Source organism: Aspergillus fumigatus, chromosome 7 (assembly GCF_000002655.1).
Source record: "Aspergillus fumigatus Af293 chromosome 7, whole genome shotgun sequence".
In the NCBI taxonomy this organism is placed as follows: domain Eukaryota; kingdom Fungi; phylum Ascomycota; class Eurotiomycetes; order Eurotiales; family Aspergillaceae; genus Aspergillus; species Aspergillus fumigatus.
In genome coordinates, this window is record NC_007200.1 from 997,092 (window position 1) to 1,013,895 (window position 16,804).

Below are 16,804 nucleotides of genomic sequence, written 5' to 3' on the forward strand. Positions count from 1 at the left end.
TTTGGACATTTGGAAAGCGGACAAATTGTCACTGTCGTCCCCTCGACCGAAGCACCAGCTTGTGCCAAGGACCCGAGAATGTTCAATTTGCTCTCAACACTCGGGGGCCAGAGAACCATGGTACCAGTCCCCAAACGCGTGTTGGAGTGCGCAGGACATGAGGCATCCTGACCGGCAGACCAGAGGGACCACTAAATCACAAGACCTTTACTAGAGTCACGACCTAGAAACTATCAGAACGGGTTCTATCTTTGCACCAAATTTTGGCGAATCAAAATTCTTTACCTTTGGTGACGAAAACTTTACACAGCGGTAAGATCTCCATAATTGAAAGCATGAAGTATAGAGCCTCGTGAGGCTTATCGGAGGAGGTGGATTTAGTACAGCTTCGATGACCTAGCAAGGGATAAAGCAACGAGAAATATGAAAATAGGTGGATGATACGTCGTGTTTCTCTGTCTGATGCCGCAGGAGCTGAGTTGTATTAGTTGGGTGTGAGGCTTGAGCAACGAACAACCAACGGAGTCGGGGGGCGTCGGTTCAGGCTTGTGCCACAGGGCGGAGCAATTGCTTGAGATGCGGCACAGCTACATTTTTTGCAAACTACCTACAGTTACTACCTATGAAGTAGACGCTTGGTCGCAAATGCCAGACTAATATATCGCTATGTCTGATTTGATTTCTTTTCTTCATTTTTAACGACACAGAGCATGTGGACTTGCGGGGTATCAAACAGAAGTGACCATGCGTATAATTGACCAATTCAAAACAGAATTGAAGTATGCATTGGAAATTCGTAAGGCTTGGAAGGATAAAGGGGTATAGTCAAGGGAATTCGTTCAGTCATGATCTCTGAGAATCGCAGCGACAAAATAAAGAAAGACCAGGAAAGTGGTATATATTCCTGGAAGTCTCACAAAGAAATGCGTGAGCGATGCCGAGCACAATTGTTAGCAAGCTGACATATTACGAACTTCCTCTCGCGGCGTTCCTCCTCTTCGCATCCTCCAGGGCTTTCCGAAGCCGCTCCTGGTGCTCGGGATCTCCGTCCTGCTTCCTGGGCCCAGGGGTCACCGTAGGCGGACGAGGACCTGGCAGCAGGACATCCATAGGGTGCACAGCAGGAATAGTCTCGGAAGACACTGGCTGCTCTACCATTGGTGTTTTGCCCAACGATTCAAGCAGATCATTGATTTTAGCAATGACCCTGGAGGGTCCAACCCGCACACTTTCCATTTTTGAGTGGAGATCTTTCTGGATCTTCGCATCTTCCTTCTTCTTCTCGTCGTCGAGTCGGCGGAAGATTTCGGGATCAGCGTTGGAGTAGCGAGCTTCAGCGACAGAAACACTGTAATCCGCGTTGTTGAGGGCCGTGTCAGCAACACCAAAGCTGTGCAGGATAGATTCCGAATCCTGCCGCAAGGATTCGACCAGAGTGAAAACGGATTTCAACAACTGCTCAACCTCAGGTACTGCTAGACCAGACGACTGGATCGCCCCAGAATCGATCCGTGTCACTTTGGCAGTGACCTCATCCAAGAGACGTTGATTCTCGCCCAGTCCGAGTATGATGGCGTTGTCAAAGGTATCCATAAGCCTGTTAGCCCGATCGTCTCGCGCCTTGGCTGATTCGAATATATTGCGCTTCTCCATCTGATCAAACTCCCCGTCCAACTTTTTCAGTGCGGCAGAGTCTCCCATGAATACGAGTGGTCGTCGTTCTGCCTTCTTGCGCCGGCGCTCACGGTCCAGGGCGATCTCAAGACGCTTGTAATAGCGTATTTCGAGCTTCTGATAGATATCATTTACGACCTTCATCGTTTGAGACAGGTTGTACTTGTCGGTGACGGAATCCTTGATCTTGCTGTTTTCATGGTCGAGTTGCGCGAGGGCAGATTCATAATGATCCTGAAGCGCAGAGATTTCCCCCTTTAGACGCTCATCCAGTGGGTTGAAGACCTTAGCGACAAAATCGTCCAACTCCTGTCTCTCTTCGTCCAGCTGCACTCGCGCTTCGTTCTGGCGAAACTCTTCTTCCAGAAAGTTGATATCGGCATAGCCAATTTCCTTCTGGTTGAATAAGTCATCAATATGCTTCTCGGACTCCTCCTGCCGTCGCGTACGCTCTCGGTCAGTCTTTTCGCGACGAGCCTTGGTTGAAGCCTCCCAAGTATTGACGGCCTCGCGAATGTAGTTGAAGTCATCCGAGTATTTCTCCAAATCCCTTCTGGTTGTAACGTGCCATGAGCTTTCAGACTGCTTAGCTAATGGCGATGAGACCATCGAACGCAGGTCATCGATCGGACTGCCACTCTTTCCTTGCGTAAAAGCCGCTGGTAGTGGAGGGGGCGAGGATGCCCGTGGAGAAGTTTTATTTCTATAAGCGACACTTTTCTCTCGGATAAGCCCGATGAAAGTTTCATCGAAGTCTTTTTGAGCCACTGAAGATGTCACAGTGCTCGACCTGTTCCTGTTCGGTGCGTTGGGCGCGTTCGACATTACACGACCACTTTCTGCAGACGCTTGACGCAGCGCAGAGTATGCCTGGTACGCAGGGCGGTCAAAGGTAAGGTCATCTGAGCCACGTTGAGGGCCCTCAGTGTATCGAAAGGGAGTGTAAATGGGCTGCGGAGGGTTTGTTGCTAACGGGGAGAATGTCTTGTCATTCATGGAGGGCGGGACGGATGTAGCCCGCGAGATTGGATTTTGAGCACTCGACGAGAAATCTCTGGTTACCTTTGCCTTGAAGGTATTAGGCTGCGAGGCTGATCTGTGCAAACCCGACGTTTGGGGCGGGTGCAGTTGGGGAAGAATTGGACGCCCTCCTGGACTATAGCGGCCATCTCTGGATTCCCCAAGGGCATCGTTAGAAGCAATTTCCGCATCATAACCCTCTGCTGATTGGACTGGAATCAAGCCCGACTCGACGGGAGGAGATGTTGAATCATGCCGGTTCGGTAACGACTGTGGCCCATCTTGATTCTTGTTCTGTTCAGGTTCGATGTTGTACAAGATCTCACGCAGTTTTGTTTCCTTGGCCATGAAGGCCGTGAATATCTTGAAACGCTCCTCGTCAGAATCAGCAACCTCCTCTTTTCGCAGCATCGCTACATAACGTGCCAACGATGACTTGGACCAAGAGTCTAGATCTTCATAGGGATCTTGTGGTTTGGGCTGCGGGCTCGCTGTGTTCGGTCTCCCACCACTAGTTTCACCTGCGGCACTGCTCGACGCAGGGGTAGCCGAGCGCGACGGGACTTCCTTCCGAGGAACCTTGAATTCCTGCTTCTGTTGTGTGATATCGACTGGGCTCGACCCCTGTGTTGAGGACCTGGTTTCAGGCCCTGAGGCCAGACTCTCCCGAGATTCCTCGACAGTGGATTTGATCTGTGCAGTGATCGGTTGATTCCAAGCTTCGATAACGCCATCGATACTTTCAGACGCTTCAGTCGCCGAGACAATACTGCATTCGGTGCTGCTACTATTTACCCTAACAGGACGGGGCGGATCACGCATATCCGGCGTAGTGCTTGGACTAACTGGTGACCCGCTGTCATGATGCTGCTGAGGGTATGCAGGCTGCGCAGACGGTGAGGTCGTCGTTGGTGGAGTAGATACAGTGTGTTGGTTACTGGATTCAGGCGTAAAGGAAGCTGGCTGACTTGGAAGTGAGTCGGGTACAGTCGAGGAATGGATTGGATGATTCTGCTTGCGTTCGGGTGTCTCGACGCCCACTCCTGCCCCGGGAGTAGATGCCAGGTACTCCCAATCGGACGGGGTTCCAGGCCCCAAGCCATGATTGGCTGGGAACACATTAGGACCAGTCTTGGGTGGTACTGGCGGAGCGGTTCCATGCTCGTTTGGCAAGGTCTGGGACCAAGGTTGCTCTGCAGGCGGAAGCTGTCGGGCGGGAGGTGGAGGACTCATGCTTTGAGGAAGCCCTGAGCTGGGTTCGGTCGCATGTGCTGAGGCTGAGTAGGACGATACCTGAAGAGTTTGACTGGAGGGAAATCCTGCGTAAGCAGGGTGGTTCGGCTGTTGCCATGTCTGGTTGTCTAACGGTGTGGGTTGAGTCTGGTAACTCTGGGGAATTGGCGGAGGTGGAGGGGGAGGCGGTAGAGGCGCAGTAGCTTGCTGGGATGGATGTGAAGCGCCTGTTGTCCACTGCTGATGATTCTCGAAGGACGGAGGCTGTGAGCCGTACCCAGGAGGAGGTGGTGGTGGAGGCTTGTGATGGCCAGGGGAGCCGAGAGTCGGTGACCGAACTTGCGCAGGATTATGGTGCTGATGCTCCGTTACACTTGGGAATCGGGGCTATGTAAGACCGGATAAGCATGAGGTCGTCCACGTATAACTGTGCGATGAATCAGATACTCACAGGTAGCGGCGGAGGCGCCAGGACCTGATGCTTATATCTCACTCCCCATGACGTTGTATTCGGGCCGCTGGGAGCACCAAACACGGGTGCCCCACCTGTGCCAGGTGATATATTGGAGATGGATCCGTACGTATTAGGATGATATGGAGGAGCTGCAGTAGGCGCAGAAGGAGAAGGGGGCGGGGGAGGTGCCACAGAACCCGCGGACCATGAGGAGTGCTGGTGTTGAGTTGTCGCAGGTAAACGCCATTCTGGTTGAGAAGGACTTGAATGTGGTGGACCGGTGGAATGCGAGTGAGAATGCGATCCGTACATGGCTAAGAGACTTTCTTTGTCAGTTACAGATATGCGCCTAGACTTGCGCCTGGACTAGCATGGATATTGCCGGTCTGTTTCTTTCTTGAAGGCCACTTACCGCAGAACCGGTGGGGTTCGGATGATTATGAGCCTTACAAGGAGAATAAGAATCGATGATGACTACCTAGTCAACCCTGGATCAGGAGGACAAGATAAAGGAAAAACAATCTGTTGGCCAGATGACCGACTGCGTCTTGACAAGAAAAAAAAAAAAAAAAAAAAAAAAAAAAAAAAAAAAAAAAAAAAAAGCTCACGATGACCCCAGGACCCGAGTCCAAGTGACGGTGATGGAGGAAGCACCTGAGGCTGTGCTGACTGAGTGCACTCCGCATCTCGCATCACCATTGTCTCCCTTCGGCTCCGCCTTCTCCATCAACAACACGACCCACAATACATCGAAAACAAGAAACCAATCATCTTAGTATCGCTTAATGTATCGTTATTGGACCTTAAGGGTTCTTGGTTACAGAATACGGCCATGATTGCTTTGTGAACCCTGATTAACCTCGACTCCAACGAGGATCTTGAACGACGCCGTCCCGATTCAATGACCAGGCAGAGATGCACGTTCTTTCTTTCACCACGCTTACTCGGGGTGCTGAGAGATGTCATTCATCGATATTCGGCACAAGCAATAAGGCTGACGGGACATCAATGCTGAGAACATCCGCAGTAGGTATCATCTTGACCTATATATATCATGTTGACATAGAGCCTTCGACAGTCGAGTGTTTAAATACGCCGGATCTCAACAGGTCGACTGATTCTAAAATCAATATGCTTTCTGTTATCCACATGCTTTTGCGTTTTTCATGGGTTGGTTTTGATAATGAAAGACAGCCAAATCGGGGAACTCGGGGCTTTCCTTTGTTCCTGAATGCTACCATGGGAATCAACTGCGAGCAGCCGAGAAGGGTAAACAAAAGGCCTACTCTACTTTGGGACCGACCATCTTGCATGCATGTGTCTCTTTGTCCTTGAACCACTGGACTTTCGAAAGTCTAATGTGCGACATGTCCCTGAAAGAATCACTTTTTTAGGCATCTGTTGCCCTGTCCTTGGACAAAGGATTCTTTGTTGCCCTGTATGTTCGACATTCTCTCTCTCATTGCTGGCCATCAAGAAGAAGTAGATATATACAATGTTCTATCGAATGACAAGTCTGACCTGCATGGTTCAACCATTCATCGGCCATACCGACTTCTCCTACAGAACTCCTGCTGTTTGCTGCTGAAATAATGGTACTCGGTCTTCGTCCTCCTTCAGATCCCGAAAGAGCCCAGGCATGGTGGACGGAAGTTTTCCTATCCCATCCGCCTCGCGAGGTGGTTTATGCACCGGAGTTCCCTCCCAGGCCGGACGAGTTTCAAGAGATCGACTGGGCCCCATATGTGGGATCAAAAGATGCGAAGCTAGCACACATCTTGTGGGATCGTCCCACTCAAAAGCTCCGAGAATACTTGGACAGCCTAGGCCAGCATCCTTTCCCTCGGCCTGATGATGACGACGATACAAGGGCAATGAACCACACGGAGGGGCTCGCCTTCGAGGTGTACGAGCTTCTCCTGCGGGAGCATATGTACCCCATTGCAGAGTCCGAATGGCAAGATAAATGGACACAGATGGGGATGGATCAGGCGAAATGGGGTATCGACGATATCTTGCAAGACTGGGGACATGCGCCCAACCCTGGTCCCATCCTTATTCGAGGCAACGATGTAATGACTTCCCGCCAATTGACAGTGGCAAGATTGAAGCAGGAGCTTAGGGACCGAAACCAACCTGAAACCGGGACATCGCAAGTCTTACGCCAGCGTCTTTGTGACTATGAGCGAAAGTCTCTCACGCTCTTTTCCAGAAGCGACCTTGGACATTGGGGAATATCCTCAGGGAAGCCGCGGGGACGAAGAATCCACCCGGGCGATAAGTTAGACACGTTGGACATGTACACCTGGGCCATTAAACTCAGCCCATACAACCCGACATACTGGATCAGCCGTGCCTATTGTCACTATCAACAGGCCTTTTTTGACCTTGCGATCGGAGATGCCTACCGGGCCCAGCTTCTCTGCGAGGTGCTTGTCGATGCTCGGTGCAGAAACCGCCAACCCGGGCTTTACCCCCGAATCTGGCACGCCATCTCTCAGCATATCATGGCAGGGATGCACACTGATACGGGAGACGTACCGCCAGAGGTGGAAAAAATGCGCCAACCTAACGGGATTAACTACTTCATCCCAACCCTTCGAAAGGCACTTCATAACATCATCGGCCTTAGTCTTGCTGCACTTCAAGCCAGAGAGGATGGCAAAGCCATGGAGAAATACCTCCCTCAAAGGGTCATCATGCCGGACCGCGATAGACGACCTTTCGAGCGACGTCGCGAGGTGATGGAGGCTTATTTCGAGCAGGCTTACGACGACAAAGAGGCGAAAAAGCTTTGGTTTCACGAGTCCCGGGCAGGAAAGGTTTCGACAAAAAGGCTATATCCATATGAATCGAGTGACAAACATCGCACCGACCAAGGTTTCCTCGATGAATTGAATCAAAGGCTCTTCGGAAACAACCAAGCCCTCCCCTGGACGAGATGCCAGGTCAGACCTGTAGAGCGCCTCAAGCCAGTTAAGGATTCCGCCACAGCGTTAGGAGTGTTTGCAACAGAAAAGATTAAGAAAGGACAGATAATTTTCGTCGAGGAGCCGGCAATGCGGGGACATCTCGGTGTGAACAGGCTGCCTTCGGACCGGTGTGAATACAGCGCAAGCACGCCACGATGCGACAACTGTTACAAAAAGCTTGATGGCGCGTGGCCGGAAGAGGACCAGGAACGGATCAGGAAGATCAAAGCTGGACAAGACAACGCCGCATGCAAATGCGTTCTACTCGACGAGAAAGAAGCTATACCGCTAAGCTACTGTCCCCCAGGCCCTGGGTCCAAGACATGCCTCGAAATTGCACGGAGGCTCTATCACTTTCGGGCATGCGGGAAAAACTGGAAATGGCTGCATGATGCTATGCGCCCTTACATGATGAAGTGGGCTAATCATAAGGATTATTCTTACTTTAGCCACACAAACGAGGCCCATGGAACATTGTTGAGCCTTCTCCTCAGGGAAGTTTTTGACATCACGCTCGAGAGACGTGAGAGATTTCAGGACCCGAGCCTCATGCCGCACGAGATCGATGAACTCCTGATCCTTGAGGATAATTCGGACCAAGCTGATGAGAAAGTAGCATTTCCGTTCACACTGGCTGCCAATATCCAGGTCCCCTTCGACATTCTCATGCAGCTGGGCGTGGACATATTCAGCGACCTCACGTTCGACACCTGGGTCATTCAAATCGTGTTAAGGAAATTACTCATCAATGCGGTTCCCTGGGCTGATGTACCGGCCCTAAGGATGAGCAAAGGGCCAGCCAAGAAGATTGTTAGGCGGAAGGGGATCGACGACCCGGAAAAGCAACGAGAAATGACTAGAAAGAGGATAAGCTTTGAAAGCTACGACCCGTCATTCCGAGCATTGTATCTCTACCCTGGCTTCAGCCTGTTCAATCATGCCTGCCCAGGAAAGCATAACGCACGGTGGGGATTCGACTTCCGCGGGGTCACAAATCGGGTATTTGTATGGGCAGAAGAAGATATCCCCAAAGGAAAAGAGATTCTCTTTTCTTACACTGAGTCGCCCATGACAGAAAAGGGTATGCTTAGACAGCTTGGTCGACAATGTGCTTGTGACGACGAACACGAAGGCGAGTCAAGCGATGAGGACAATACTCCGCAACAGTCGCCTCAGAACCCGCCGCTGAGCGCCGCACCTCGCGATCCGACACCAGATAACAGTTCCCTTCCGAGTCAGGGTTCCTCGACAAGGGCACTCAGAACCCAGACGAGACTTGGCCGGGCGCAGATAGACGGAGCAGATGACGACAGAGAGGAGTCTGCAGCCAGAGAGCCACCTTTACATTGCGAAGTGACTGAGACCACAGAGCAGTCTGACTCGGAGTTGGAGCGTTATATGGCAACAAGGAAGCGCCCGTACCGCGGGAAATGGGCAGAGAATGGACTTTACAAGCGTCGAAACTTCGATTTCTAAGAAAAAACTCTGCGGAAGCAGCATCAAAGCTACATCATCAGTTTCCTACATATTGGCAAAGGGAGCCGAGATGCTTCTTTTGCCAGAGAGCCGAGTAGTGACTGTCTTATATTGAGGGGCACCAGATTTGGTACACGGTTTGCATTTCTGTTGATTTCGATGGGTGAATCTCTTGTATATTTTTGAAGATTATCTTGCGTTGGTTGATTCATTCAACTTGGTTTTTTTTTATCGATGTGATTGCTCTATGTTATTTGGAGTTGGCAGAGGGTGAGGAGCCTTCCATGATAATATCGGTAGCTTTTCATGGATTTCAGTTCGAATGAAGACTTAAACTGTCGATAATACTCCTTGAAGGTAGTTACACAAGATCAATCTGCCTGGTATCGCCGGAATAGACAACGTGCCCTCGCAGTGTCTATCATCGAAGTAAAATCAAAGGTACCAGATGTTCATCACGACAGGAGAGGCACCGTCAGTTTTAAAGAAGCGAAGTCATTGTATCTTTTAGTGACTCCATTATAGCATACAGACACAGAAGAAACCCAACACATCCGGTAAAGTACAGATATTCTAACGAAAAGCGGAACCCCATCCTTTATAGCACAGCACAATGGACGGAGATTCGATGCCATAAAAGGTTTATACACAGAGCCACGAAACCCCACTAGCGCAGCTCTAGATGAATAAACGACGTTGCCTGGAGTCGTTTAGGCCATCACTCTGAGGCGTCTACCCAACTTCTCTAATTCACCAACAATGCCACCTCCGGCCAAGCTCCACTTCTCCCCAACCCACTCGTCATTGATGTTTTCCCGGAGAAGTCCACTGCGTGCGAAGTATTCCATGAAGCCTCGAGCCTCATCCCTTGTAAGGCCGCCAATAGTCTGAAGCTCCAGAGCACCTTCCTTAGCGGAGGAGGGTTTAGGAGAGTCGAACGCATCAAGAACGCGCTTGTCAACCTTACTGTAGGGGTCGGCCTGAGGGAATTCGGGAGCAGAAGGATTAAGGCCAGCCTGGCGCGCTGCTACCTGCTTGAGAGCAACTTCGAAGCTGTAGACAGTAGGATTGTTGGAGGCGGAAGTGGCATAGAGCAGCATGCCCCCGTTCGGAAGGGTAGGCTGACCGGCACCGGGCTTCAACAGCGAAAGGAAGTGTCTTACGAAGACGAGATCATGAGCATGAATGGGCTCAAAGTCAGCACTTCGGTACTCAGTGTTCTTCATCCAGTGTGCCAGGCCATCCACAGTAGCAAGAATGGGAGGGCGAGTCTTGAAGGCCATATCGTAGCCGGGAGACGCAGAAGTTGCAGTAAGTTCAGCCCACAGCGCCTCAAAGACAGGCCAGGCCACAGCGGGATCGTTAATGCCAAGAGTAGCAAGCTCTGCCAGGCTCGTGCTAGGTTTCACAGCTGAGCCGAAAGCGGGATGCGCCCGAGAAACCTTGAGCCCTGACAAGACCCCCTCGTTCGCCTTGACTGTACGAGACAAGAGGGCAGCTGTTGCTTCATTCTGGACGTACAGATTGGGGGCTTCGTCAGAGAGGGGCGCGTAGCCGGTATGTGCGATGACGAGGTCCTGGGCTAAAATGCTCTGTCAACCCACGTATACCAATGGAGTAATCAAGGAAACAGAAGATCAGGGAATAGGCAATCAGGGTCATAACGTACGTTCAGGAACAGTAAACACGACCCACTTCTTAGTGAAGGCCATGGCCATTGCTTGCAGCAGGTGCACACTCTTTCCCGCTCCTCGCACACCAGTAACGATCTTCTTGACCACCTTGCCCTTGTCTTCGCCTTCACCCGAGATCATGTCAAACTGTCTTCCCAGTTCCACAGTTTCCCGTCTTACCACCGTGCCGGGACGGCGGAATATCGACCAACCCTGTTTGGGCTTGAAAGCCTGCACGGCTCTTAACGGATCGATCAGCGGCAGGGGCAGACCTAGGACCGTCCCGCGAAGGCGTGAATCCACCATCGTCTCTTCTGTAAGGTCCTGCATGCCCTGAACCTCAAGAGCGTTCGGGTTACTGAGAACAATGCGTTTCCGGAGCGCCTTGCGTTCTCCCACAGGTGGCGGACGGGGCCTGTCAACGGGCTTCTTCTTCTTCATCTTGGCTGACTTTGCTTGACGGTACTTGGGAGGACCATCAAGACTGACTTTCTTCTTTGTCGGGTTTGCATATTGCACCGATGATGAGTGGAATGCCGCTACTCTGGGTGTTGCCAACGTCGGTGGTAGAAGAGCTCGAGTGGTCGGACGAAGCCGCGTCAAGCAGCTCCAGCAGAAAGAGGAAACCATTGCGACACACTGGCGCAGAGGCCAGCGTTAACCGGTCAATGGAGGCTGCTGAAAGGTTCAAAGGAGAGGGACACAGGCTGTTGCCGTTGATTGCCTGAGTGTATTAATTCCAATGCGGCTGGGGTCTCAGAGCAACATTTTCGAACTTCTCCTGTTACTATTTAGGGCTTAGCGCAGTGGCCGCTCTAAGCGTGGAATCCGAACGCGGGTTAGAGCGGCCTCCCAAAAATTATTCCGCAACTTTTTTTTGGGGCCAGTCCGATCGGGATTGATACTGGTCCATACTAATCGTCTAAATTTCGCATTTTCCAACCTCACCGGTATATATCGCCATTCTTCAAGAATCGGCATCGGTACCCTTGTCACAATGACCGAAGTCGACATGGCGACCGCTGCCTCTGAGGCTAAGCCCAAACCCGAGAGACTGTGAGTATAATGGTCATGAACAAGCGAGTAACCGCATCACTACAGATGCTGATTCTTTCGATCCGTTAGTCCTGTCACAGTCTCCAAGCCCACCCCGTACACCTTCGACTTGGGCTACCTAATGGCCAATGATCCTAATCCCCTTGAACTCCCCCGCTCAGAGCCCTTGAACGCCTCGCTGAAGGCCATCGCACGAGACGGCACCCAGTCCCTCCTCAACCAGCTCCTCACTACTTGCCCGATTACATCTTCCGCTCAGAACGGTGTCCTCCTCACTCTCCCTCCCCCAGCGACTGTACTCCCACGACACAAGCCCTTGCCCACACCCAAGCCACCTACCAAGTGGGAGCTGTTCGCACGCAAGAAGGGTATTGGCAAGTATAGCAACAAACCCGGAGCTGCGCTGGCAGACAAGGAGCGCCGCAAGAAGCTGGTCTACGACGAAGAGAAGGGTGAATGGGTACCTCGATGGGGCTACAAAGGCAAAAACAAGTCAGATGATGAGTGGCTGGTAGAGGTCAAGGAGAAGGACTGGAAGAAGGAAGAAGAGGCGGCGGCTAAGGGCAGTTCGATCCGTGGCTTGTCGCGTGCCGAACGCAAGGAGAGAATACGCCGCAATGAGAGGAAGATGAGATCTAATGAGCGGAGGTCCCGCAAGTCCGGTGGTGGATAAGCATGCAGACACTGTTTCGGGTGCACCAGACGAAGATCTGATCTTCGTTCGTTGTTCTTTCATGTGTCTCAAACGCTGGGCTTGGCCAACAAAAGCAGGAGTTCGGATTGGAGTCGCCGGTCTTTCGATTGTTTATATCACGTTTACGGATTTTCACTGTTGGACCAAACAAAACAGGATCAGATTAATGCATCATACCCCGATCATCTGAGATCTCAAATGCAAAGTGGTCTAGAACTACAGGTTGCGACCATTCACATTCGTTTTGGCTTTGTACTCAAGTCGATGCATAAGAGTTTCGCCTGGATATTTTACAGTGAGAGGCTGTCAGAGGCATACAAATGGCGCACAAACAAAGTAAAGGAATGACAGCGTAAAGGGTATGCACGCAATGGAAATGAGTAACATCGAAAAAAAGCTTCAAGCTGGGAATCAAATGGCAAAAGAAAAGTAAATGTGGCGTTTCAAGAACATGTAGTAAAACAATGGGCCAACAGGATATTGCACGTTAGCTGAGGCAATGTACAACCAAAAAACTTCGTATGAAAACCCATGACCCAACTCCCAAGGCGCCAATCTATGCACTTCTTTCGCAAAGAACTACAATTGAGAGACGGGAAAAAGAGTAGTGATGGTGGCACCGGAGGAAGCGTTGAATCCAATGATTCATCCGCAACTTTGTGCGCGAAAAAGAGAAACCAAGATGGCTAAGTAGGGAGAATCACGAATTGCAAGCAGGATCTTGGAAAAAGCCAAGCTCAATGTACAGCCACAAGAAGATTAGTTAGACCTCGGATCCAGTCCGTGTCTTAAGCAGGAAGCTTTCTTAAAGGGGCAAGAAGAACGCATCGGAGAAGTTTGTAAGGGAGGGCACGGTTGATGTAGCTTGTGAGTTTGTCAGGCCAGCAGTGTCAACAACGGCACAACTTTCAAAGATTGTGAGCGGAGAATAAAGGTCATATCTGAATTGGAGACAAGGGGGGCCCGAGCTCGGGGAGCTGGGAGATGCTCCTTGTGTGTGACGTCTCAATCTGTTTGGGCTTCTGTTTCCTGCTCTTGGCTGTCTCAGGACGATACGCTGGCTCATCCTCTGCAGCTGCTTGACTGCTGCCGGAAGAAGATATGGCTCTTTCGTTAGCATCTGAATAAGGTAGAGAGGAGTGATCAACATCTCCCGTCTTCGAAGATGCGGCTTTCTCCTTTTCGTCCATCTCCCTTTCAAGTTGCAGGTACTCTTTTTCGGTCCAGCAACCCTGCCAGCAATTCTTCCAGTCGCATACGAGGAAATGAAAGCAGAACGCGTCAATCTTCATACAAGGCTGGAAACAGATGCAGAGATTCCGGTAATCCATCTTGTTCTGATCGACATACGAGTGGAGGAGATTGAGATGGCAGGTGATTGCAAAAAGAAGGTAGTAGTTGTAGGGTGGCAGTTTCGAGAGCTCATCCTTCAGCAACTGCGGGGCGGTAGTTGCGCCCTCGCATTTCTCCGCAATCATGGCCTGGGTTTCCTTCGGGAAAAGTTCGTCGGGCAGCTCCCGTAGCCAAGCCTTAAACATAGATCCAATTGTATTGATGTCATAAAGATCTGGCTCGTCAAAAAGATTGATGTCGAGTTCTGCGCAGTTAGCGAGAGAGATATGAACGCTGGTCCAGCTCAGCTTACCTGTATCAAACCGCCGTTGCCAATGCTTTACTTCTTTACCACTACCGGGTACACGGTAAAGTCCTTCTTCCTCACAGCCCTTATAATTGAGATAGCTGACGTGATGTTAGCATAAGCGACAACCGGCTCGACAGAACGGCAACTCACTCGATGCAACGATATGGCAAAGCAGGCATCCAAAACTCAGTCTTGTCTCGGCAGTCTTCCAGCTTCTTTGCTATGCGTGTTCGTCTGGCCTGCTCGATGAGAGGGAGGTTGATGACAGAGCAGATATAGTTGTCATCGTTGAGTAATTCGCGTTCATTTGTGCTGCCACTCCTGGTGATCTTTCCAAAGAATCCTTTTCCTGCTTTTCCAAGTCTGTCTGCAGCACCACTGGAAGACTGTTTGATGTTGTTAAACAGAGCAGCAGAGGCACCTGACACCTGACTTAATGAAGCGGAGGGCACCATTGAGCCGACATGATTTTTTTCTTTCCGAGCCTGACCACTTACTGGCTCTCCGGCGCGATCTACGGCATAGGTACGCACTGCGGCATTCCCAGCTCCCTTGAAGCCGCGGTCTTGTCGTGCTGTAGATGTCCTGGGAGTCATCTCCGCCTCCCGTTTGCTGCCTTCCTCAAGCTTCACTAGAGGCGCTGACGGACGCCGATTGGCTATTCTATTTAACGCAGAGTCGTCAAGTCTGATGGAACGAGAGCGCGACAAGATATTGGCAAAGCGCGGCTTGTTCTTCTTCGTAGGATTTCCGGTCTCAAGATCGTTGCCAACCTTTTTGGTCTCAAGCGGCGGAGGATTCTTGCGTTCGGCCGTAACTCCGTCTATCAGACCTGCCATTAGTATATCTAAAAACTAAGACGCAGGACGTTGTATGAAGCGAGACGCTTACTTTTTTCCTCTTGAGCTGCGCGATCTATTGTACCAGGAAGATCTGGCGTCGACTCGTACGACTTGGAAGCGATCTGTGTTCTGCGATCCCTAGAACTGCCCCGGCTCTTGGGCTTGTCGTTTGAACTTCCCGAACCGTCTGAGCGTTGTGCTCTGTGTGCAGATTTCGGCGCTTTGAGGTTTGCAAAGAAAGAGCGAGACGGTTCGCGACTGTGCTTGGGCGAATCCCTTGGCGAAGGAGGATATGGAGGAATGGCTGTGAAACCAGGAGTCGTGGGTTCCGCCGATTGAGCAGAAGAGAGTGGGAAAGTAGGACTGCTCGACTTGCTATTGGACTCTTGTGTTACAGGGCGGATGGTCGCTCCCTTGAAGAATGGCGAGCTGGTCGATGATTTGGGAGAACGGGGTGTTAAGGGACTGGCTCTGTCGGAGCTTTGGGCGCCGGGGGTAAGTGGGGATGAGTTCTTCGCATTCGCCTGCAGGTTGAAGGAGCTTAGGTCTAGATTGGGAACGGCGGACTGTCTCGAAGGCATTCTTAGACGTGCGTCGGTTCGCGGAGCAATTCACTTGAAGGGGTATCGCAAAAACACGCCAGGGAGGGAAAAGTGATATATCAAGCGCCCACTGGATGTGCAAGCTCTATGAGGGGAATCTAATCGACCTGTCTGCATCAGCATGGTCAGCACGAATTTAGAGGTTTAACCAACAGGTCAAAATCACAGTGAGCTGGCTATGAGTAGACAGTCCTGGCTTATGGACTTACCCGTCCGACACTTTCCCAATCGTCCAGATGATGGAGCTAATTCAACTTTCCTTCGAGAAATGTCCGAGAGGAAGGGGCGAGCGAGACCGTCTTCTGAGATCTGTCCGATGAAAGTATTGGAACGGAACCAGCCCTTCCAGTACTTCTTTCGATGCTTCAGATGGGCACTATCGGTACGGATCGTCGTTGAAGGGAGTATTATGGTTCGGGGGTTGAGATCTGTCAAGAAGTCGCACGACCATTAGTGAGATAGTAAGGAGCAAAATCTGCTGTATGAATAACGAAGAGATAAAAAGCATGTAGGATGATGTCTTTCACCGCAAGGAGCATGACTGAATGTAGGGGTCTCAGAATGAACCAAGGCGATCTATAAATAAAGCTGACATTGACATAATCTCAACCCCTTGATGACCATTGACGAAGCACATCCTTCCATGAAAGGAATCATCACAAGAGAAAATGAGAGTTTGGCCTGGATTTGCTCAACAAAGACATCTCTCTGACTTACCAAAGTGTCACCCCTCATACTCTTGGAAGCTCTTTGCCCAAGGTCTAGCCTCTGTGGCCTTCCATCTATCGTAGTTAAAGACGAGCGATTCACGATCGTTGCCTGCGAATGTTATAGGCAATGATGATTGAACGTATGTACGCTTGCTTAATGCCTTGAAATTTTTCGTGTACGTTCTGTGGGAATATTTTCCCCTTGTGGAATCGAGGGGCGGTCGGTGAAGAGAGTACAAAGACAGAAGCGAAGCGCCACGGCACCTTCCAAGTGGCTAGATATGAAAAAAAGGACTGTTAAAGAGAAGAACCAATATTCTGATAGAAATTACAGATTTTCCAACAATCAGAAAAAGGAAAGAAAAATGTCGCTGTAAATGAGTACTGTGTAGAATGGAGAGGCTTGTGTAAGTAGGGGCTTACAGTAGTAGCAATAACAGAGTAGGAGGACGGGTCCCGCACAGACTAGAGAACGAAGTCGTACTCTGTAGATTGGCTAAGTATCTCATAGATATCTCACAGCATCGCTAACTGCTTGTAGCAGCGACAACACATTCCTTTGAGTCCTTGACAGGCGCTAGTTGGGCAAGACAACAATAATAATAATGCAAGCGCGGCTGCGTGGTAAGCTTAGAAAAGGGGGAGGAGATTAGTGGCGATTGAAGATGACAGCGAATAGGAAATTGTTCTATGGATCTATAAATGTCTAGTGGACACTTCAGGTGCCACCATTTTTGGTGTACGTGCTTCTCAGGA

At 50.6% G+C, this 16,804-nt stretch overlaps 5 protein-coding genes across 5 annotated transcripts; 2 read left to right on the forward strand and 3 right to left on the reverse strand.

Moving 5' to 3' along the window:
- Window positions 1-966: 966 nt before the first annotated feature.
- Window positions 967-4,693, reverse strand: AFUA_7G04400 (uncharacterized protein; the record flags this gene model as incomplete). Its single annotated transcript, XM_743976.2, has 2 exons — window positions 967-4,314; window positions 4,379-4,693. The coding sequence occupies 2 exons, from the start codon at window positions 4,691-4,693 to the stop codon at window positions 967-969; spliced, it is 3,663 nt and encodes a 1,220-aa protein (XP_749069.2).
- A 1,280-nt stretch (window positions 4,694-5,973) lies between these two features.
- On the forward strand, window positions 5,974-8,829 carry AFUA_7G04410 (uncharacterized protein; the record flags this gene model as incomplete). The annotated part of the gene is made up of 1 exon (XM_743975.1): window positions 5,974-8,829. The coding sequence occupies one exon, from the start codon at window positions 5,974-5,976 to the stop codon at window positions 8,827-8,829; it is 2,856 nt and encodes a 951-aa protein (XP_749068.1).
- A 710-nt stretch (window positions 8,830-9,539) lies between these two features.
- On the reverse strand, window positions 9,540-11,132 carry AFUA_7G04420 (mitochondrial 37S ribosomal protein mS29; the record flags this gene model as incomplete). The annotated part of the gene is made up of 2 exons (XM_743974.1): window positions 9,540-10,411; window positions 10,499-11,132. 2 exons carry the CDS (start codon window positions 11,130-11,132, stop codon window positions 9,540-9,542), a joined length of 1,506 nt encoding a protein of 501 aa, XP_749067.1.
- A 264-nt stretch (window positions 11,133-11,396) lies between these two features.
- Window positions 11,397-12,231, forward strand: AFUA_7G04430 (ribosome biogenesis protein RRS1; the record flags this gene model as incomplete). Its single annotated transcript, XM_743973.2, has 2 exons — window positions 11,397-11,558; window positions 11,628-12,231. The coding sequence occupies exons 1-2, from the start codon at window positions 11,500-11,502 to the stop codon at window positions 12,229-12,231; spliced, it is 663 nt and encodes a 220-aa protein (XP_749066.1). The 5' UTR covers window positions 11,397-11,499.
- Window positions 12,232-13,187: 956 nt separating this feature from the next.
- AFUA_7G04450 (uncharacterized protein) lies at window positions 13,188-15,569 on the reverse strand (the record flags this gene model as incomplete). The annotated part of the gene is made up of 4 exons (XM_077805185.1): window positions 15,548-15,569; window positions 14,786-15,436; window positions 14,045-14,717; window positions 13,188-13,992 (listed from the first exon to the last, which is right to left on the reverse strand). The coding sequence occupies exons 2-4, from the start codon at window positions 15,315-15,317 to the stop codon at window positions 13,188-13,190; spliced, it is 2,010 nt and encodes a 669-aa protein (XP_077661313.1). The 5' UTR covers window positions 15,318-15,436; window positions 15,548-15,569.
- Window positions 15,570-16,804: the final 1,235 nt, after the last annotated feature.